At 34.3% G+C, this 24836-nt stretch overlaps 1 protein-coding gene across 1 annotated transcript; it reads right to left on the bottom strand.

Annotated features, from left to right (window-relative positions):
• Positions 1-3647: 3647 nt before the first annotated feature.
• LOC145012060 (ubiquitin-conjugating enzyme E2 7) lies at positions 3648-5410 on the bottom strand. Its single transcript, XM_078970825.1, has 6 exons — positions 5252-5410; positions 5060-5162; positions 4674-4771; positions 4489-4589; positions 4311-4388; positions 3648-3861 (listed from the first exon to the last, which is right to left on the bottom strand). Exons 1-6 carry the CDS (start codon positions 5298-5300, stop codon positions 3784-3786), a joined length of 507 nt encoding a protein of 168 aa, XP_078826951.1. The 5' UTR covers positions 5301-5410; the 3' UTR covers positions 3648-3783.
• Between the last annotated feature and the right edge of the window lie 19426 nt (positions 5411-24836).

Raw genomic sequence — 24836 nt, 5'->3', positions numbered from 1 at the left:
TGTTTGATTAACCAATTTCATTAATTGAATTTTTGTGCAGTTAATTAACTTTTAGGGCACCTAATCGTCTTGTAAAGTTAATAATTGGTAACAAACAATAAGTATTCTTATTGTAAAACATATATCACATGTTTTCACACTTCCGAGCGTATGGGAAGAAATGAGCATTGTTGGGAAGCTTGTACAAAACTTAATGCAGTTTTTCAATACAATCTAAGAGCATGTTTAGGTTGAATTAGTAAAGCTAGGTCTAATCAAAGAGCGTGTTTTGGTTAGATAAATTGGCAAGCGAGGGGTATTAGAGCGTGTTAATATTTTTCAGTACCAACTTAGAATAGTAATCACGAATTATATCTAGTCATAATCAGGTTAAATGACAACATTGATAACTAGAACTGGAAACACTTTTACAACTTGTTTACAAATCTATTTCATTTTCTGCATGTTTCAAAGTTGATTGTTATTTTCATTATTTGACTTTTGCAAACAAATCCTCCTTTGTAACCAAAGTACCTTGCTCAAAGAGGTATAGACTTTTATCCCATGTCTCTATGGTTCGATCCTGCTTGCCTTATACTACTTTTTAGTGCATTAAAGCAGTGTATTTGGAGTCTGGTGTACCCCTATTATTTTTTGGGGTTGACACGCCTAACAGGGCCCTTAAAACGTATAAGATCTGAAGTTTGAGTGAAAATTCTTCATGCATTAAGAAATTAATGGAGATGGATGCAATATAGTTGTACGTTAGGCGTATTATGGTGTACGTTGTACGTAGAGCTCCTGGACCGAGTATGTTAAGTGTACTGAAGAGGTACGTTGGGCGTACGCTCTCTGAGGACTTTGGGCTTCCGTGGAGCTACAGACCTTTAGGCCCTAATGGTTTGGGCCTGGACTAGCCAAATTGTGGAACTGAATTTATTATTTGGGCTATAATTGGCATATTGGGCCTTTTAGGCCTTATGTCCCAACATAGAATTGGATTTTTATGTTAGGCCCATTAAAGGAGGAAAGGCCTTTGGGCCATAATAAAGGGACTTGGACTTAGGATTTTGGGCCCATGTCTAGTTGTGTTGTAATCCTAATTAGGGTTATTTGTATATTGTTCAATGTGAGATTCTGGGCTGGTAGTCAAGCAGCTATTGTGATCAACAGACTGAGGTGAGTCTTCTCACTATACTAATGGGTCGAAGGTACCAATGTCGGCCCATTACTTGATATGAGATTTCATTAGTTATATATATGATGACTTGTTATATGGCATGTTATGACTTATGTGAAGACCATGGGGGAGCCCATGTCACTTGGTAAAGACCATGGGGGTGCCCATGGCCCACAGGTGTAAGACCATAGGAGTAGCCCATGATATTTCAGATGAAGACCATGGAGGGAATCCATGGCAATCCTATATGTATGATGCATGGTATATATGGTTATATGTTTGTGTATTTTGGGAAAACTCACTAAGTGTTTGCTTACAGTTTGTTGGATGTTTCAGATACTTCGGGATCTATGAGCAAGGGGCCGACTTGATGGTGTAGTAGGCACTCTCCAGTATTCCGCATTTTTTGTTTTAGATACCTTGATCTTACGGACAAAAGTTTATGTAATGAGATTTTGGGAAAACAAATATGATTGTGATTTTTTAATATTAAATGAAAAATTTTATCTAAAATTTTTGGTAGTTACAAAATTACATTAAATAAAAACTACATTAATTAAAATAAAAAATAACATTAAAAATAAAAATAACTTAAAAATGAAAATTACATTAATTAAAAAATAAATAAAAGATAACATTAAAAATAAAAACCCTAAAAATACCAAGCATAATTGAAATAAACTACTCCATATTCCTACATCGGGCTTGAACCGACTCTTTCATCGCAAGAAAAAGCTTCAAATCTCCGCTGTCAAGATCATCCGCTTTCGTTTTCAAAATTTCCATATTGGTTTTTGTTTGAAGCGTCGCTTTTGCCTCTTGGATTGACGTTTGCGCTTCAATCATTTTTTGTTCCACCCGACTCGTAATCTCGGCCTTGTTCTCTTGAACTTACACATCTCGCTCAAATTTCTCTCCAAAATGATCCATAACACTAGATCTTGTAGATGTCGAACCTGATTTATTTTGCTTTATTTCTTCCAACGCACCGACGAAGAGGTTGCTCGTTTTCAAGATCAAGCGGATAATGTTGATGTCGATGTGTGTTCGTCCGTCGGATTATTAGGAAGTTGCATCCAGGTTTCTTGAACGCTTGGAATCGGAAGAGGTTTGTGAAGTTCCTTCCGTTTGTTGTATCCATTTTAGAGGTTCTTTCAATTTTAGCCATGCTTTCACATACGGAAAGCTTTGCGGGTTGGTGTTGTTTTTTTCAAATTGGTCCAAGGTTGCATTGAAGACATCAAAATCATTTGAATCGCTTTTGCGTATATTTTGGAGGTTGTTGTAAATTCCTCTAAATTCCGTTCATTTTAATCGAATATCACGCCACTTGGAGCTAATTTGATCGAGATTCCAAGATTCACTTCCTATTAATGCATAATTAAAAATCGCTTCGAACTTTCTCCCAAAAACAAAACTGAAGGTTTGATTATCTCCTTTAATTAGGTCTTGGGAAGCCAAAACACACGCCTCCGCTAGCTTTTCTGCTTCCTCTTTTGTCCATGGCATCCTTTCTTGGGTATTAGTGGGTCGTGCCGGTTATTTCCCTTTTCTTTTTTGGTTGAGGTGGTGGTGAAGGTTGCGTTTCCGAAATGAAATCCGGCAAATGAGATGGTTGTGAAAGTGGATGTTGTGATTGCGAAGGTGGTGGTTGTGACGATTGTGGATTGAATTGTTGTTGGAATTGTTATTGAAAGGTTGGAAAATATTTGTATTATTGTTGGAAAAATGATGTTTATTGGATTGGAAAATCGGTTTGAAGCAAATTGACAAAACCACCTAGAGGTGATTCCATGGTCGGAAATTGACGAGAGATGGTATCTAAAGGCAAAAACGTTATCGGATTTGCGATTTCTAAAATTTAGAGGGTATTTTTGTTGGGATCGATGGTTTTTTGGTTGTGAAATGTTATGTGTTTTTATGTATAGAGAAAGAAATGAATAGTGTAAGAAATATGGATGTATAATGTGGTTTTTATAGGTAAAATTTGTTAAATTTTATGTTTATTATTTATTTATTTATTTATTTATTTTGGAAAAGTTAGCCGTTCAATGGCTATAATATTCAGTTAAACAAAGAAAAGATTTTATTGGGGCATGCACAGTCGTTCTCCCCACTGAAACAAAAACAGCCAACCACGAACATACGGGTTGGTGTGCACAGCTGTTGTTCGTAGCCAGCTAGACCACAAGCACGCTCGTGCTAGGCATATCGGAAGGTCTCACAAACTTTGATTTCTAAATCCTTCACATTCAAACCCCAAATCAAGTGTTTTCTAACTATGTGTGCTTGAGTGATAAAAATAAAAAATGTAATTTAATCTTACATAATTTCATGAAATCGATGCACCATTTTAAACGATCAAATACAAGTCCTTCAAAACGAGCAAACGAAGTCCACTTTACGACATTCCATCATACAAGATTTGAATAACATTTAACTCAAAAAAAAAAAATCACAAGTAGACCAAACACGAACAAAAAAATCATACCAAAAATGACATTTTAAAATCCATTTAATAAGTCATAACATTAAGAAAACAAAAGCAAAACAAGCGTATATAGAACGAATATATGAAAGATAAGAAACTTAACATGGTGAGTTGATGACTCACCACATCCATTTCACATAAGTTCTTGCGATTTTCTCACACATCGACCAACTTTCTTCCTGAACTCGTCCCTTCTGTCTCTCCATTCTTTCTGAAAATTTTATTAAAAAAAAAAAACATCGCAAGTCAATACACTTTTTGAACCACACAATATGGTAGTGTTTGGTATGCAGTAATTGGAAAGGGGTGTATTTTCTTTTCACTTTTTGATATAATAGAATGATATATTATATTGGGCAAACTACATAAGAGACACTATAGTAGTATAGTTTGGCTATTTTGTGGTTTATCCACCATGAAATATGTTTATATGCAATTTATTTGGTGACATGTCAATTCTATTAAAATTTACTCTTATAAAATAAATTCTTTATTTGTCAATTTGCTTTCATTTTCTTTTTTTTTTTATTATGCATGATAAACAACATGCTTGAATGACTGTTTCAATTCCTTTAGCCAAACAAACATGATAATGAAATGTAATGATCCATTCCATTCCATTGTACTCTAATGAAGGTTAATAGGGAATATGTTTGTTACCGCAGCTTCCACGTTTGCAGGAGACTCGTCATTTGGACTTGAGAGCATTGATATAATGCTTAAAACTATGCTCTCTACCTGAAAATATCATATTTTAAATTCTTTAAATAAAAAAAAATCTTGAAAGTACATTGCTAAAATGGCAACAAACGAAAGTACATTGCTATTTCTAGCATACCGTATGGACAGGTGTCCAGCGTTCACTTGCAAGTTCATAGCCATTAGGATCATCACCAGGGGGATGAAGAATTGAAATACAAACCTTGCCATCAGGGTAAACTGTAAAACACAAAAAGGAAACGTTTTTTTATAAAGAAATTTCATAAATTATGAAACTTTTTTGTAAATGTGTTCTATACTAACCGTTTGGATGCCAAACCTCTGAGGTAAATCTTACTGTTGGAGGACTATTAGGGTAATTTTGTGGGAAGGTCATTATAGCATTGAAAAAACCTCCATCACTGAAAAAGATGAAGAAGAGTCAGTGACATATCGATCATATGATAATCTTGAAAGCTTCTATGGCTATCTCCTTAAAACCCTTAGAAAACCCCAACCAAAAAAACGGACATCAAGGAATACCAATAGTTGCATATCTAATTGACAGGTAAACCGACTAAAACCCTAAATTTTACCACAAATGGTTCGAGAAACCCCAATTAATCTGAATCCATAGGATAAAGTTGGAAATTGGAGACGGAATATTACTTAGATTCAATATTGGAACAGAAGAACAAAGAAAAACTCACTATAATGTATCAGGTGGCCCGATTATCGTGACACTCCATTCAAAAAGATTGCTTTCATCGACGAGACCCGCGGAGAATCCATCAACAGGGTTTTTACAGAGATCTAGAGAAACAAACCACGGATCATCATCGGAAGAAGGTACATGAAGATATAAATTAACGAAAATTGAATTTGAGATACTAAAATTGAACCTTTAAGCTGTTTCTGAAGAAGGAGACTTGCTTGAGATGGACAGGCCATGGATGATGAAGGAGGCCGATGGGAGAAAGGTCAAGCAAAGGGGGATTTTAGCGTAAGCCCTTGATTGATATATAACGCCGACCGCTTCTCAATAAAGTGTTTGGGTATCGCAAAAAAGTTGCCTTCTTGATGGCAACTATTTTCTCTCTATATTGTTATACATAATAATTAATGATAATAAAGTATTATTCAAAGAGTTATCACTAAAATAATGACCATTACATTTTTATTTTTGAAGTATTATGCAAAGAGCTATCAATGACCATGTATCACAAGACGAAAATACAAGACATGTGTGACTAATATATTTTTTCAAACACATTATCTTATAATAATAAACAGATTTTGAAATTATGTGACAATGTTGAATTAGAGAACGAACCCGTGACATAACAAATGAGAACACATTCTTTTACACCAGTAGACGAAACAAATCCAACTCCAAACAAATGCACTGTTTAAATAAATAACAAACAAAACATCTTCTGGAAAACATCAAAAATGACATATATTCAAATTATGATCTCATCAAATGAATTCATGCTTGAATTATATAAGGCACTTATAAGTTGCTTTTGAATTGATCATGAAAAGATCATATCATCTAGTTCAGTGTTGCTTAATCGTTCTTTTGACTACAAAATATGGATTAATGTTTGATGTTTCTTGTTGGCCTTCTTTTGCACCAAATTAGATTTCCTTTCCGTTCAAATATCATTTATAAGTTGCATGTTTACCTTTTCTATGTAGAGTGGGTGATTTATTAGTTGCATGTTTAACTTTTCTATGTAGAATGGGTGAGGAGGTGCACGAACAATCATGATTAACTTGGGAACGATATACTCATATGTTATATAGAAACATGATTAAAACAATATCATAATGAATGACCACGAATTTGAAGGACTCCAAGAATCACATTGCAAATATTATACAGGTACCTAATATATAGAATCTTCAAACCCTTAAGTAGACCTAAATATGTTGACTAAACGATGTATTGGGAACAATGTACAACATTATTACTTGCAAGGGAAAATGTGACTCAAGAATCCTTAGCAAGCTTAATAGATTTAAGCCCATTCGTGCACCTCTAAACACGTAACACACATTGCAACATCAACTTTCATTGTCGGCGACCAATAATATGGTTTGAAGTCCATATACATATATATATATACATCTTGGTGCTCCCTTGGTGAATAATATATAAGGAACGATGTGACCCTTCCATCAAAAGAATTTATATTTCTTTGAACTTCGATGCATATATAAGACTTTAAAAAGCTTCAACCCTCGTCTATCATCCTTGAAGACTATATATTTATTCAAATCCTTTTCCTTCACATTCTCATATGCTAAAAATATGGGAAAATGACGTATATGCCCTATTATATTTCTAGGATTTACCCTTTTAGTCACTTAAGTTTTTTCGTGGCTTAAGAAGGGAACTAAGTTGTGAGTAACCTTTCATTTTAGTCTTTTTACTTGTTTTAACCGGTTTGGATAATAAATAGACCAAACTTGGGCCCCACTCATCTCTCTCTCTCTCTCTCTCTCTCTCTCCTAAACCGCTTTTTGACCTATCAAAGTCAAATGATCCTCACTAGATATTTTTCATCGTCTCCAATGGCAAGCTAATAAAAAAGTATCAACTCAAAATCAGATCTCCACATACAAAATCAAAAACCCTGAAATTGTAAAGAGAAAAAATGGAAAAGCACACACATTGTCGACCTTTCTTTTGCCACGCGCATCATGAACTTACTGTAACCTTCATCGCCATCTCCACAATTGCCTCTACCGACGACAACAACTCATCTCAGAAATCAGTCGTTGGTATGGCGGTTCATAAATCAGGAGATTTAGCCATATAGAGCGATGATCGGATCAATAGGGTTGGTGAGAGTTTTGGGAAATCAACTAACGGATTAAAGGGAAACGATGGAAAAAGAGATGAAATCGAAGTTAGGTCTCGTAAAAAAAAGAAAGGGCGTAAAAGGGGAGACATATTAGGGAAAGTCTTAAAGAGGGGCAAGAATGCGACTCTAGTTTGTTAAATCCGATGATAATGTTGATGATCATGTGGGGCTAAATGAACCCTCTCCTCTGAATCATTGTGAATTTAGAACTGAAGTGACTTCTAGAAGTGGAAAGGTTGAGAAGAAACTGCAAAGCGGGAGATCTTCAAAAAGAGGCAAGAACACGAATCTAAATAGGCTCATTTGAAAATGGATTTGCTGTCTCAAGCAAGGTTTTTTTTTTTTTTTTTTTTTTTTTTTTTTTTTTGGGGGGGGGGGGGGGGGGAGCTTGGATAATAAAAGCACAAGAACAAATGATTCACAGCATAATAGTGATGATGATGATATGCTTTCATTATTGGGGGTAATGTTAAATCAAGCAAGAGCCACAGGAGGAGTGATAGTTCTAGGAAGACGATTCATGAAGATAAGTTCGTGACTTCACATGGTTGTCTCCTTGATGAAAGTGATGACCATAAACATATTACATTAGATGATGATATTACATGTTTGGATGACACTGATCATAGCTCACGTGTTGGAAGCAATGAGGTAAAGTTAATCCTGATGGAATTGGATTCCATTCAAGCAGATGAGAATGAAGGTGATGATACACAAGAGCTAAAGTCATTTGAAGAAGACGACAGTGATTAGCGGGACTTGGACCCACCTGAGAATGCTAATGTTGTTGGTGGTAAGGATATTGAAGTTTTCCATTTAAGAGAGAGAGAGAGAAAGAGAGGAGGGGATGTTGTGGGCCCCTTTTATTATTTTTAAATATTAAAATACTAGGTGTATGACTCGTGTACTACACGGGTTTATTAAAAATAAAAATTTAATATCAATATTTAAACATTAAATTTAATATCAATATCAATTTTAGAGCTCTCATTAATTATGTCATTTATTACATTATAAATATATCATTTCTTTTTCAAGGAAGCATTTATTTCTCTCAATTGTAACCGAAATAAGTTATGATATGTGAACAAATCAGAAAATTCCATGTGGAAATAAATAAATTCTAAAAATCTATTAAAATGCCATGTGTCCAAATTAGTGAGGACATGACATGTGGCAGAAAATGAGTTTTATTTATTAGTATAGATAAAAGTAAGTGAATTGTCGTAAGGGGACTAAAAATGACCGGCTGACCCCTTCACAATTGAAATAAGGACTTAATCGACCCGACAAAGTGTAATTTGTTCCCTTATAAAGCCACAAAATAAGTTAAATAGCTAAATGGGTAAACCCTAGAAACATAATAGGGCCTATATGTCATTTTCCCTTGTTTGAGCTTCTCTGAGTCTTATTATGACTACTAAAATCACTTCAATTCACATTTATATTACCTTTTTCACTTCGGGTTCACCATTCACTCAAAGCATCCACTACCATGTTTCCTTTACAAGGATGGTGAAATATCTCATAATTAAATTCCTCTTCATGACTCTAATCATTTTTTATTGTCTCGTGTTCAAATCCTTCTGACCAAATATCCAAAGATACCTAACAAACTCTTGTGATTTATGAACAATTCACATTTGGCATTTGTAAAAGATAATATTGCAAAATCTAAAGTGTGAATATTATTGTTGTGAATTACAAGCCATGACACAGATGGTTTAACGTGTGAACTTTCAATTGTCGTGACATATAGGTTATTACCCTCTTTTTGTGAGTAACGACATGACGTAATCATACTCCATAAGCATCACTAAAAACTTAAAATTCATTTGTCCCTCGATGAACGATGTTTTGACAAACACTTCATAAACGTCTCAAATGTCACAATCTACTTCATGGTGCATGTATACTCGAAAACTTTCCAAGCCAATTTTGTTAATGTAGATGCCAGCAAAAAGGCGTCTTTGATAAATCTCATATAGTAATGAGTTTACCCAAAAAATACTTCTCACTTATGCAGGACTATTTGTATTTCCTACTCTATTATCACATTACCCTTAGTTGGTTCACATTAATACTATCTTAATTAACCACATAAATAAAGAATTATATTTATCATATCCATAAATCACATTTGGAGAACTTTTGTGACATCCCAAATTCACGACCATTAAAAAAATTATGCTTATTTTAAAGTAAGAGTATCAATTTTAAAGAATAATATTGCAGAATTTGTTCCGAGAAAACATGATAAAGATATTATCAAAGCATTTCCGAATAAATGTATTTTGTTTATATTAAAACAATGGGATGTCATCATCAATACATAAACATAAGCATAAATAGACCTTACATTCATTTATACTAATGATTCACATCTCCTTTAAGCTCTCAGTGTAATGTATCTTCGTATCGACACATGTGATACAAATAAACTGAGTGGGTCAGGTTGGGAAACCTGGTGAGTACATAGGGTTTTCAACCCACAATAATATAGTTAATTTGTTTCTTCACATAATTCATGTCAAACAATTAACCCGGTTACCCATCCCCATTTTCTTCATTTAATCTTCCCTAAAGATTTATCCTAAGGTTCATCTCCTACATCATATTTACCTATCATCTCCTTACATCGCATTTCCTTATATAATTGTTCCTAAGGATTTTTCCTAAGGATCATCTCCTACATCGCATAGACAGTACCGATTCGGGGATTACTCCCCCAATACGTGTCCAGTAAGGGTTAGGGTATCATCACATGAATACGTAGTTACAACATCGCATGAACTCGTAATTCAAAGTAAGGTTTAGAGTATCATCGTATGAATATGTAGTTACAACATCGCATGAACTTGTAATTCATCACCTACAGGTTATGAGCCTGTTGGTGTTTCACATAACTGACTAGAATAGTCTGTGGTCGTCATCTATACTCTGGTAGATGACCACATCGTCGGTCAAAGTTATGACATCTCCTCTCATCTCACATTACCTATCTATCATCACCTTTCTATCATCACATATCTCTCATCACCCGTCGCTACCCAATATATATTTATAAGTATAAAAAAATACATATATAGGTTAAATCACATAAACATGTATACATCGTTCATCTAGCATAGATACCAAGAACACAGATAATATGCACACATAGCACGTAATTTACATTACATATTTCATATATATGTGTAAGATGAAAGTAACTATGCACTCACTTGTTAAAATGATGATTCCAAACTCGGGCAGCGCTTCACTTCTAACAATTCTATTTTCCTTCGACGAAATCTAGTATCATTACCGCTGGATTTATTCTAATATTTATTGCGACTATTTACGAGTGATATTGTTTTAAAAGTGTTAAACAATACTTTTCAACTACTATGTACAGACAAGGGTCAGATGTGAAACACCGGAGGGCAGGACCATTTTGGCATTTAAGCACTTCTGAAATCTAACAACATTATGCGGCCCTTCAAACCAGATTCTCCCGTACCGCGAGTAGTTAAAAGATATTATAATAACACTTTGTATATTATATATATATATATATATATATATATATATATATATATATATATATTGTTTATAAGTTCATAATAACGATATTGAACTTAAACATAAGATATAGTTTAAGTAGGGTAAACATAACTCACTTACTAAGAAATATGGCTAGGAAACTGGCTCTACGGGGGGTAGAACTTCCAAACCGAAATCTCTTCTTCTTAGAGCCTTCTGACACTATAGGACTCGCTACAAACTCCTAAGAAGGGCTAGAGAAAAGCCTTGAGGCTTTGGGAGTGTTTGGGAGAAGAGAAGTGGAAAGGTGTGAAGAAATGTGATGATTTGCGCCTCTATTTATAGGCTGGAAATGGCTCAAAACGTCGTGTTGGTGTGTCAAGTGTCACCATCTGGTGGCAAGTTGTGGTGAGGAAGCAATGGCTCAGATCGCGTCACATGTCACTCGCAGATTACTTCAAAAACGAATTATCTTCTAAAGTTCATAACTTTCGCATATGAGCTTCGTTTTTGACATTCTTTATATCCTTGTGTAGGTATCGACGGGATCTACAACTTTCATTTAGACTCTGTTGGCTAATTTTGAATTTATTTTAAAGTTATATTTTAATAGGCTTAGACAATTAGAGTCCGTTAAAAATTCATAACTTTGTCATTCGACGTCTGTTTTGACTGTCTTTATATCGTTGAACTCCTATTAATGAGATCTTCAATTCTCATTTAGTTTGTGTCGGCTAAAAATCGATCGATCTAAAATTCAATTTCTGGGTTATGCACTGTTATGCTAAATCTTAGAAAAATCATATCTTTTTCATAGAAAGTCAGATTTGGACATTCTTTTTATGTAAGTTCTTGGTTTAATATATACTAAGACTTTAGTTTAGATATCTAAGTCTAAAAGTAATTTATCAAAAATTCACTTTTTACGTTACGCGATATCATGTCGGTTTAGCCGTAAAACTTTGACGGATCATAACTTCTTCGTTATAACTTGGATTTCAATGTTCTTTATATGTACGGAACCCTTGTGACATATACTATAACTTGGTCAAGATTATTTATTCTAAATAATCTTCTATCAAAAAATTTATTTTTGACGCTTATTGTCTCTGAATTGACTAGCCCGAATCTACGGACGTTACAACTTTACACACAAAAAAAAATTACCACTCATAATACTTCTCATATTTTGATTTTTTTTTGGAAATAAAAAGTATGTTAGACTTCCTCGACAGTTCGATCTGCCTAGGACTGGACTTCGAAGCTCGTGTTAGTTAAGGGACCAATTTTCCTTATACAAGATGACCATCGAGGATGTATGAAAACATGATATGCAGACATGGCTCAATATATGGGTAATATGAGTTGAATCCCAAGTTATCAAATATGGATATGCAACAATTTAAACCAATAAGTAATATTATATATTAGTTTGGCCCAAAAATTTTAGGCCTATGGAGAGGCTATGGATTTTTATCGACATAAACAACACTGGAGGGAATGATACAAGGCGTGGTGGTCACAAAAATATGAAATAATTGAAGCCACCTAACACATTGAGAATTGTAATTGACATTTATGATTGTTTGATTGTCAATTGACACCTAGAAAAACGAACTTTGTAGAAGACCAAGGAATCAAATGTCATCCCTAAATCGACTAAATCCCAATTTTTAAATTTGATTTCTATTTTATGATTTTCTCTTATTTCTGATTCCCAAGCTGGCGATTTGTGTGAGTAGGATAATTAACTAATATTGTCAATCTCCTATTTCTAATTCACAATTCTGATTTCCTTTATTATCTTGTTTTGTATAACTAATCTGATTCGATATTTCTTTGGCCTGGAGTTCAGAGCCTTCAATTAAGGAGGTATTTGTAACAACCTTAAAAGTTTGAATTACAAGTTATAACATGCATGTGTTAAGTTGCATGAATTAGTAAATTTAAAGGATGTGAACATTGGTTATCATGATATAAATAATGTTTACCTTATGTTTATGGCAATATAAGTGGAAATGTAGATCTTTTATCAAAAGTAATCTACTGGCAAGTTGTATTTGACTCGAATACAAATATGTGGATATAAAGATCACTAAAATATGAGTTAGTATGAAGAATTTATGGCTATTTGAAGTTTGGTGGTAAAGTACATTGCATAAAAACGAGGAATTAGATAAAAATGTCTTGTGTTGTAAAACATGACATGTGTTGTGAAACAAAAACACATGGTGTGAAACAAGGTTGTGTTATAGGGTCGAAGTTGTAAAATCATATTTAAGGAAGTATGATGCTATTTATGGTGCTTTTGGGAATAAGTTGGTGAAACGCGGGTTGTGTTCAAAGTTTAAACTCTAAAAAATGCACTATGTCATCTGTAATACTAGTCCAGGCTTCTCATTTCACACATACACACCTTTGGAAAAGCATCTAAGAGGTATTTTGAAGGCTCTAGACCACCAAGTTGAAGTTGTATCCAAAAATATTCAAGAGAATCAAGAATCAAAGTTCTACAACTTGGATTAAAGGTATCACCTTCTTCTTAGCAAGCTTAGATGAACTTTCATGGTGGAATTGAAGAACGTACACACATACACACAAATACTCAATAACATACACATACGCACACAAAAACACATATTCAAGAACATACACATACACACACAAAACACATATTAAAGAATACACACATACACTAAAGAATTTCATACCTGATAAACACAAACCTACCATAATTGAAACACACATAAACCAAAAAATATCTAGATCAAAATCAGATTTATAACACAAATGCAATCTTCATCCTCTTCAACCCATAATTCAAGTTTCAAAAAGTACACCATAACCAGAAAATCGAGATTCATATTCATGAATTTAAAATATTTTTTCTTGTTCTTTCATCTATATATTGACGAGGATTAAAAATCGAGCTTCAAAAGGTCTATTAGAACCCAAAGTCAAGGTTGCGAGCCTGTTAGCGTTCCACTGGACTGTCTAGAATAGTTTGTGGTCATCATATATATATATATATATATATATATATATATATATATATATATTGTTGGGTTTTGAGCAACCTAACACTCCTAAGTGTACATGCAACCCTAAATACCTTGGATCTATGTTTTCTCTATTATACATGCAAATATCAATTTTCCAAGGTATTGTGCTATTCTAGCATACAAAACTTTGAATAACACAAGTTAGAATAACATACCTTTTGTTGGTGCTTGTCTTCATGAAGCTTGAGTGCCTAGTGCCCCAAGTGTGACACCTCAAATGGTTCACACAACATCATAAGCACTTGGAATAACTTATAGAGAAACTTGAACACTCCATGAAATCGTTTTGCCCTCACACACACATATATAGTGTACGATTTCTTGAGCCATGGGATTCTTTTATATGGTGGCTATTAGGGTTACACCATGTAACTCGTGACTTTACCCATTCCTTATGCTCCATGGATTTTAAACTCCATGGAGCATCCATGGGTCATCCCATGGACTTAGTCCAACATAAGGAATCTTGGATCACAAGCCCACATATATAAGAATGAATGATTTACACAATCAACCCATATATTTAATTAGTCTCCTTTTGATCACTTAATTAATTCTTGATCAATACTAATTAAATAACCTTATTAATATATTAGAACTTATAATATATTAATAAACCTTAAGTGTTATTTCTCTCATTTTAGTCTATCCAAGTGCATGATGCCATGTAACCCAAATGGACCATGCCGGGTCGGGTCAAGTTTTACCAATTATAGTTATGGACTTAGACATTAATCCAACAGTCTCCCACTTGGATAAGTCTAAAACTATTATTGCAAGTATGACTTCAAAACCTGACTAGCAATCGTAGCTCTCAAAAGCTTCTATCGAACTCTGACCTTGTAGATGAACTCTGACCTTTGTCAATGACTTGTCCATTAGATAAGGGATCATATATTCCTCGATTCTAGATATCATATGGACTGAGACATGGATTATAATCATTCTCTCTATCCATTTGTTGTTTCCCGATTTCTGATTTGTGACGACTGACTAATTGAACAAATCAAATCAGTCCTGGCCCGGCCGAGCACTTCCATTTGTCATCATTAAATCATCGAGGGGCCCATAGATATCGCTTTTATCCCGAAGGTAAAAGGAATGGATAAACTTCGACTCATATGCTTGTACTAACTATTTGTTGAATCATACACAAAAGCACGTTTTATAACATCGAGTTACCAATGCGTTTACGTGCAATCAATGTATAACCAACTCATAGTCAACAACTCATATCTCTAGGTTTGAAGAATATAAGATATTATCGTCTCATGATTCACTCATGATAAAATCCATGAAGTGAATCCAAATGAGCGTGGGTTGAATCCAATACTCAAACCTTATGAGTACTCATGAATGTTGTAGCAAGTATTGCATTGTCTAAAGCACTTTAGACAAATCATACAAGCCAAATTCACGACAGTCTTGATTCATATCTACTTCCAACATATGACCGACTGTGGATGGTTTGAATAACTTGGTCATTCGGGAGAATGACCTGGTTATTCTGGAAGTCAAAACATGCAAAGTGAAACACAAAATAATACTAGTCCTATATGGCCTCAACACTTTGAGCGTAAATAAAACACCTTTTATCTAAGCACCATATTGATCACTCATTATTCATGTTTCGATTAATCAACTTAATACTTGAATTAAAACAGTAGTGATGCCATGCTCCAAGCATGCATACTATGTTTCTCTAAACAATAGCTATGCCATACTCCAAGTATGCACACTATGTTTACATATGGTCATCTCTTTGTGAAATGTATATCAATTGAACATGACTTCTATGATTCTCATTTCACAATCCCAATCCTTATTGTAAATGTAATAATACCAAGTTCTTGTCATTTACCGTAATCTATGCAATGATCCTCTTGTAATGATATTCACACAAGTCACAAAGACTTGGCAACAAACATTACAAAGTATTCCAATGGAAAGCAATTCCATGGAGATGAAGTCTCAAATTCAAAGTACATTCCTTTGAACATCCTTCTTTGCATAGATTCAAAGAATAACTTCCACCTATGGAAACAATTCCATATTCCCATCTTGACCATCACTTTTGAACAAGAGTTGCCTCTTTCCAAAATATGTCAATAAGATCCTTACTCTATACTTCCAATTGTCCATGAGTAACCAAACTTTGGAAAATCCCAAATTGTTCTCGACAATTGCTTAATCATCTTAGTCATATCCAATTCTAATCCCTTTTCCCTTCTTAACGCCCTAAGCATTAGGAAAATTTAGAATGGATGAATATTATAACACATGCAATCGATCCTATATCCGAAGCATATGGGATACAATTCATGCTATAATATTTTTATTTGCCATGTTCTCATAATTCGAACTATGAAGAGGGATGCCGTAATCATAATCGAATTTTGAGAAAGCAACATATATAGAAATTCCTTATGTTGAACCATTTCAACATAACATTCATATATATTCTTGACTAAAGTTGATTAAAATCTCAATCTAAGCTTGTAGAATTGAAATGAAGTATAAATTTCTCTCCCTTAATTATAGTAAAACAACTTTTTCAAAGCAAGTTGAAACTTTTGTTTTCTATAGTTAACATTGCTAACTTTCAACATAATCATCATGCTCCCACTAGCATAATGATTATTATCTAACTAGCATAACACTTTTATGCTCCCACTAGCTTTGACATGTACCTAGAAATCAGTCAGATTTCTGATACTAGATTGCCTTGATAAGACTTTATCAAATCATACACCTGGAGTCTAAACCTTTCCTTAGATAGCTCACATGTGAGTCTAAACCTTTGCCATTCTCATTAGTTAGTGTGCCGGTTAACCACGCACACTCCACTAACGACATGAGAATGCAAACTTCACACTTGCTATCCACTTAAATCTACTTAGTGAAAGAGTTTCCTCACTATCATTTTCATGAATCAGAGAGAAACCTTATGACACTTAGATTTAATGGTGTGTGTGTTCTTATCCATGTGAATTGTCAAAAACATAGTCACAAGACAAGGATAATGACAAATCCAAAATCATATGGACTGAACTCAATCTAATTTCTTGCCACCTGGCAGCTCAAGGGCCTGTTATTGCTTCCAAGTTGTTATGCAACCAGTTGAGAACTCTTAGAACTCCAATGCAAAACCAACTTTAACTGGAATGGGGACAGAATATGTCAACATGATAGGTTACAAACCTCAAGTCGTGGTCTAGTGATTAACAAAACTCTTGATTAGTTCTTGAATCTATCTTAAGATCCTTTTAAGGCTCCCACTGACCTCTTGACATATAAGACTCTCTTTGTCAAGAACCATTCCTTGACAAAAACGAATATTCAAGAGTTAGTGCAGATTCTTATCAAGTTAAACACTTCTCACAATTGGTCTTAGTTGGTCTTTGTTTTATCGAAAACATCACAACTTACCAATTTCAAATGTACAAGAGTAAGAACACATTTTACTCTACATTTAAAAAGTGTTATAAACCTTTCTTAAGATTATGTCACTCAAGGCTTAATCTTGGAGTATGACTCTAATATTTAATTTTGGAACGAAGTATAATTTATCTTTTGATCTAACCATTTCAACAATTCACGATTCCTCTCCTTAGTCAAACAAAATGAACTAAGGTGTCCTCAGAGGATCAATTATGACATGGTTTCATAATCACTAAGATAATCATAACACAAAATACACAAGTACTCTCCTATCTCTTCAGATTGGAGAAACTTTTATCTTTCTGCCTTATTTGATTCTTCTTTTTCATTCTGCCATACATTGAAACTTTTCCAATGTTTCAGAATTACACTTAAACTTGTAAGCATAATCATATTTACTAAACTTTAGTAAATCTTATCAACCTTTGTGGTGGACCTGACCAGCACACAACCAAGTGTACCCAATCCTTTAGTCCTTCACTTGACTCACATGTGAATGTGAACAAGGAATTAGTCTTAATTTACCAAAGATGAAAATTCTCATTCACCACACAATACAACTTGCATGATTTCAAGTTTCTATCCAACTGAAACTTGGGTGATGAGAATCTTTCCTTATTTGGTAAACTATGACACTACCACAAATGAAAGAATCAAATCCATTTCCTATATTGCTTATCAATGGAAACATATAATCAACAATTTTTCACAAATGCCATTGTAAGGATACTTAAATTAAATAAAATCAAAACCATTTTTTTTTATTTTCAAACTTTGCGGAAAAATTAATCCTTACAATCCATATGGAAAACTTGTTGTTATCTATTCCTAAGCAATATATCATAACTCTTAAGTAACAGCTCAAAATTCTGATCACCGAACCATGCGATCGAAATCCATCTTCGCGATCAGAATTAGCATATACTTCCTTTAAGTTTCTTCACTTTTTCTTTGATTCTTAAAACATCAACATGTGACTTTGTCACATTATGAAATAAGAATCTCAGAATAGAAACTTAATAGAGTTAGACAATGGACTTTACCTGAAGTAGAGTCAAACCTATTGACTTTACCATCCTTAAGATGTTTCAGGTAAATTTAGCAGCTTCGCAACCAAAATCTTTCCTTTGGCAACAAAATCATATAGACTCTTTGGAAACGTACATGGGACTATCACAGACTTAACCTTTCTCTTTACCATTTGGTCAACCGAGTTGACTATGGCCGATCCCTTTCCATTGGGAAGAGAAAGTTTTTCCTGGACCTCCAATGTCACCATTTTCAATGTCCAAATAGGTTTGGAAAGTAGATCTTCCAATCCAATTTGCTTTACTAATGCTCCAAATCATTGCTGATTTAGCATCATCGAGCAAATAGGTAAGATCATTAAGGGTCTTGTCGCGACCTGTCATCAGGGAGTGACTGAAGAACCAAGTCAGCAGCCAGCTACCTTGAGCCTTTGACACCCGACTCTCCCGACTTGTCAATATGTGGCTTAATCCCCAAGATCTAAGCACATATAAACTTTGCTTGCCAATAGGGATTGAGTGACTTAGAACTTATCAAGTCTTAAAACTTGTGGGATAGGGAGATTTATTGGAGGAGGTGGATTAAGTGAAGTATGATTTCTGGTCCCACAAATGCCCAACAAAGGGATTGATCTTTCACCTTTATTGCCATTTGGGATATCATCTTCATTAGGAAGCTTGTTCCTAAAGATTTGGGAAGACCATAGCTGTCTAAACTAGACATCTATAATGGGAGAAATTCAAGTTAGTTGATTTAAAGTCCTTAATACAACACCCAATATGAAGTATTAAGGCTATCCAATAGCCTATTTATAACTGGAAGAGGGATGCTGTAATCCAAGTTATAAAACAGTTAAAGGTAGGCAAATGACGATTTACCAATTTCCACCATGAAAACGAAATATTTTATTATTAGGTTTTATTGGTTTTGAAACTCCTAGATCTTTTGAGATACATTGAACTTTCAATGGCATGTTTGAATCTCGATTGTGCCCTCTCAAGTTTGTGACTGGGATGTCGAGGATCACAAACAAGGTGTGAATAACCATACAAGTTGACTTGGTACCCTTAACAATATTACCTAATCTATGTGTCGGTTAACCACACGTGCTCCACCGATCTATAATAAAGTCAAGTTACCCTTTGCCACTCTTACTAGTCCATATTAGTGTGCCAGTTAACCACGCACGGTCCACTAACGACTTGGTAAGGTACAAAGTGTAATTTTATGGGCTAGCACCTTTTCACATTTTCCTAAGTAACTAAGATTGGGAATTTATAAGTGTTTAGTTACTTAGTATTTTTCATTATACTTTTAATGAAGGGAGAATTATAGTCCATTCCTACCCGTTCGGCTAACGACCCTCCACCAGTCAAGGAAGCGGTGGGTGAGAGTGGACACCCATTAAACTGCCATTTTATAGGCAGTAACCTTATACCCCCTTATAGACCAGCTTCGTGAATGAGGCCTACTAACGGTAAGATTGACTTCCTCTTATACATATCTATATAATTAAAATTATAATAATAGTATAAGGGTTGAATTTTAAACTTTTTTAAAAATTCAATGTTCAATTTGGAATTCAAGTATACATGAGGAGTAACTTTTCAAATTCCAAAACTTGAGGGCAAGTTTTGAAACTATTTCAAGACTCTTTAAATCATAACTTATGAGTTTAATGGTTCATTAAAATGAAGACTCTTCATTTTAATGTAACCCCTTATTCTTTAAAAACACTTAAAAGAAGTGTCTCTTCAACATCCATAACTTGAGGACAAGTTGTGGAGTCATTAAAGTATTTAATGGAAAAAACTCTTACATTTTATGTAACCTACAAAACTTTTATGAGTTTTTAATGTTCATAAATATGACTTTTCACATAACTTGAAGACAAGTTACAAAAACATATTTTATGAACTTCTTTTAGACTAATATGGATTGAAAACAACTAAAACATAATTTTTCATTATCAATCTAAACTAACTCATAAATCAAGGAAACATAAAATTCTTGAAAATTTATAACTTGAGGACAAGTTATGAACTCCATACAATTTTCAACAAGATCATGAATTATATCAACAAACAATTTGCACACAATTCCTATGATCTAGCAAAACTCATAAGCATGATTATTCATAATCAACAATTTTGAAGAATAACATGAACACATATAAACTTGAAACTTCTATTATGGCATTGAAATTGGTTTAACATAATCATTACCACATTCAAAACAAGTTTTATAAGCCCAAAACAGTCAAAGGTAATGATTCTAGACCAATTCTAGCACCAAAACTCAAAAATATGTTGTCTTGGGGTCCAACTCGTCGAGTGCATGAACAAACTCGGCGAGTTGGATGCATTTTGCCTTGGACTCGTCGATTCCTTTCATGTACTTGGCGAGTCTGCTGGGCAGACAACACCAAAAGTCGATTTTTAAGCAGTTTAAGCAAGTACAACAAGAAAACAAGCCTTGGCTCTGATACCACTGTTGGGTTTTGAGCAATCTAACACTCTTAAGTGTACATGCAACCCTAAATACCTTGGATCTATGTTTTCTCTATTATACATGCAAATATCAACTTTCCAAGGTATTGTACTATTCTAGCATACAAAACTTTGAATAACACAAGTTAGAATAACATACCTTTTGTTGGTGCTTGTCTTCATGAAGCTTGAGTGCCTAGTGCCCCAAGTGTGACACCTAAAATGGTTCACACAACACCATAAGCACTTGGAATAACTTAGAGAGAAACTTGAACACTCCATGAAATCGTTTAGCCCTCACACACACACATAGTGTACGATTTCTTGAGCCATGGGATTCTTTTATATGGTGGCTATTAGGGTTACACCATGTAACTCGTGACTTTACCCATTCCTTATGCTCCATGGATTTTAACCTCCATGGAGAATCCATGGGTCACCCCATGGACTTAGCCCAACATAAGGAATCTTGGATCACAAGCCGACATATATAAGAATGAACGATTTACACAATCAACCCATATATTTAATTAGTCTCCTTTTGATCACTGAATTAATTCCAAATTAATTCTTGATCCATACTAATTAAATAACCTTATTAATATATTAGAACTTATAATATATTAATAAACCTTAAGTGTTATTTCTCTCATTTTAGTCTATCCAAGTGCATGATGCCATGCAACCCAAATGGACCATGCCGGGTCGGGTCAAGTTTTACCAATTATAGTTATGGACTTAGACATTAATCCAACACACACACACACACATATATATATATATATATATATATATATATATATATATATATTCTACTAGACGACTAGATCATCTTCAAAGTTGAGGCCTTTCATCGTCAATTTCATTTTTCATCTCTCATCATTTATATCATCTTTCATCTATCCATCTCTTCCCATTATATTTATAGGTATAAAAATACATATACAGTTTAAATCAAGTAAAAGATGTATAAATCATTCATCTAGCATAGATATCAAGAACATAGATAATAGGAAAATATAGCATGTAATTATCTTAAATACTCCATATCTATGTGTAAGATGAAAGTAACTATATACTCACTTGTTAGAATGGATGACTGAAAATTTGGACAGCACTTCGCTTCAGCACTTGCCTTTTCCTTTGATATGATATAGGTTCAATTATCTCTAAGTATTACTTTATTACCTCTTATGATTAGTTAATAGTCAAGATTCCTCAGCAATCTCAATATCTATTGATCTATAGCTGATAAGAGATAACCAGGTAGGATCATATTGGAGGTAGGGTCTATTTGGTATATAGAGTATACTGTTTAGAAATCCCATTTTAAATACCTCACTTAATCCAGCCTAGACATCATCCCTTTAAGTAGATCAATCAGTAATATGATGTTGGAACCAGTAATAAATCATATTTATAAATTCATAACGACTATGAATTTTAAATATAAACTACACTAAAATAATATTGAGTGTAATTTAACTTACAGATATTCCCTATACAAAAGTATGAAAATTGTACTAGCAGAGTTCCTACTCGATGGTTGTTGCTAATTGTTCGTCGGGATACAATTTCTAAGGAAATTTTAGGGTTAAAACTAGAAGGAATCAAGGGAGAATTGTATGGAGGGTGTGAGGAATGATCAGGAGTGACCAACAATTTATAGGGCAAAATTGTCATATTGTGACATCCCCAAAATCTCGGTCAGAAAAGACCGATTTTCATTTTTGCTTTTAAAATAATTTCAAAGTAAATCCTTTTGATTTGAAAGAGTTGCGGAATTTGTTCCCAAAAACAAAACATGATAAAACAATGTTTACCAAAGCATTTCATAAAAGAAATGTATTTTTCATTATATAATCAAAACTCGGGGTGTCATGTTCTGATACAGACCAATAAGCATAAACGATAACATTACAATTCATTCAACAAATATATACATATACAGACTTGTAAACAAAACAACTTGATGGTTCATCCATCTTACGCCCTTGCGCCACTTCCTGTAATACAAATAAAACTGAGTGGGTCAGGCTTGGGAGCCTGGTGAGCATATAGGGTTTTCAACCCACAATAAATAATTAAATTAATTATTATCAACCAACAATAACCCAGTTACCCATTCCCGTTATTCTCACTTTATGTCCCTAAAATAACTAACACAAGGGACCTAATCTAAGAATATTTTCATCGGGGTGACAACACATGCTGCGGGGGTTCCTCAGCAATATAAGTCAAATAAGGTAACCATGAGGGGGATGGAATACAGCGAATGAACACCCAAGTTCATTAACACCTACAGATTATGTGCCTGCTAGCGTTCCACGGGACTGTCTAGAAAAGTCTGTGGTCGTCATCTAAATTCCGTTAGATGATTGGATCAAAACAACAACGAGGCCTCTCATCTGTTTATTACACACCAGCTATCTACCCATGTTATACCCAACATATTAGTAGATAAAAACATACATTTTTATACAAATTTTTAAAACCTGTATAGCATGCTTGATCAATACATTTTCCATATAACAGATGAGGCACACACACATAACACGTATTTCATATAGAAATAATCAGATCTGTAAGATAGAAGAAAGTGAATATACATTCACACACATAACAACAAAATATACACATAACACGTATCTCGTATAAAATACTTCATAATTATACGTTAGGAGAAGGTAACAACACACTCACACATATAAACAACAATATACTTAATACACTCAAACCATACTTGTATTTTTATTGCGTTTATGAAAGGTAGTATACACTCACTTGATCAGAAGATGATCGGACAGCACTACGACTTGCAAAAGTAGTAATCCTCAGCAGATCTGGAAGATCTCTACAAAAATCGAACTTCTCGCGGGCAGAGCTTCGGCTCGGAAACCGCACTTCTCGGGATCTTTGGGATCTCGAGACTTGCTTCGGGACTCGGGAATATTACTGGGGCTTCGGGGTACTTCTGGCACGCAAATTGATGCAAAACGGGAGAGAGAATGGAGAAAAATAGCAAAGAATCTGGCTGCCCTCGCATCCTATTTATAGGAGGCTGATGCCTCGCAGTACGCGGGGCGTACTGCCTCCGAAACGTCACTGCATGCATCATCCGAAGTCCTCGAGTGCGAGTTTCGACACTCTTCGCTGTACGCGGGGCGTACTCCGGATGAGCCTGGTAACTCGCCTTCGGATAAGGCCGGATTTAATAATTAAATTTAATTATGAATTATTTAATAAACTTCGGAAATTCATATCTTCTTCATACGAAATCCGTTTTCGACGTTCTTTACATCCACGCGAAGGTGAGACTACGCTCTACAACTTTCATTTAGACTCCGTTGGCTAATTTTAAATTTATTTTTATTATTCATTTTTAATAGGCCGGGACAGAAAATTTCGTTATAAATTCATAACTTCTTCGTTTGACGTCCGTTCTCGCCTAACTTTTTATCGCTTTGATACTAACAACGAGATCTTCGATTCTCGTTTAGATCACTAAGGCTAAATATCGCTCTAACGTAAATTTCACTTTTTACGTCATTCAGCGTTGCCGGTTCTGTCGCGAAACTTCGACAGGTCATAACTTCCTCGTTATAACTCGGATTTTGGCATTCTTTAAATCTTCGGAAACCTTGTTTCAACTACTACAACATTATCTAAAGATATCGAGTTTATTTTACACTTAAATTTTGATGCTTATTTTTATTCTTAATTAATCAAACCACATAATTAAGCAATTAAGCACAAAACACATAATACTCAAATAATACAATTCTATTATATCAAAACGGGTTACAAAGGTTAACCTAGACTATTACATTGCTAAAAAATGGCAAGCCCAGAAACACAGGCGTTACACATATGCATGCCAGACCCATACCAGATGCATGCCGTACATTGGCTTAGTCAACTCTCTCTGCAGCTAACACGTGTCCGTTTTTGGCTGGAGCTACGTCGCCCCCTTTTAGAAGGTGTGTGCATCGTGCTTGTATGCGAGACGAATTTCATAATTTCAAAATTGCATAACTTCTTTGTACAAACATTTTTTTGACGTACTTT

Source organism: Lactuca saligna, chromosome 8 (genome assembly GCF_052625555.1).
Source record: "Lactuca saligna cultivar CGN05327 chromosome 8, ASM5262555v1, whole genome shotgun sequence".
Classification (NCBI taxonomy): domain Eukaryota; kingdom Viridiplantae; phylum Streptophyta; class Magnoliopsida; order Asterales; family Asteraceae; genus Lactuca; species Lactuca saligna.
Note: the sequence above shows the minus strand (reverse complement) of the source record. Positions and strands in the feature narration are given on the sequence as shown.

Bases quoted from the DNA above. Each gene is read 5' to 3' on its own strand.
- LOC145012060 (XM_078970825.1), bottom strand. From the start codon at position 5,300: ATGGCCTGTCCATCTCAAGCAAGTCTCCTTCTTCAGAAACAGCTTAAA. The intron at 4,590-4,673 runs GTTAGTATAGAA...TGTGTTTTACAG, and splicing joins AGAGGTTTGGCATCCAAACG to TTTACCCTGATGGCAAGGTT. The intron at 3,862-4,310 runs GTAACAAACATA...TAAAATTTTCAG, and splicing joins CTGCAAACGTGGAAGCTGCG to AAAGAATGGAGAGACAGAAG.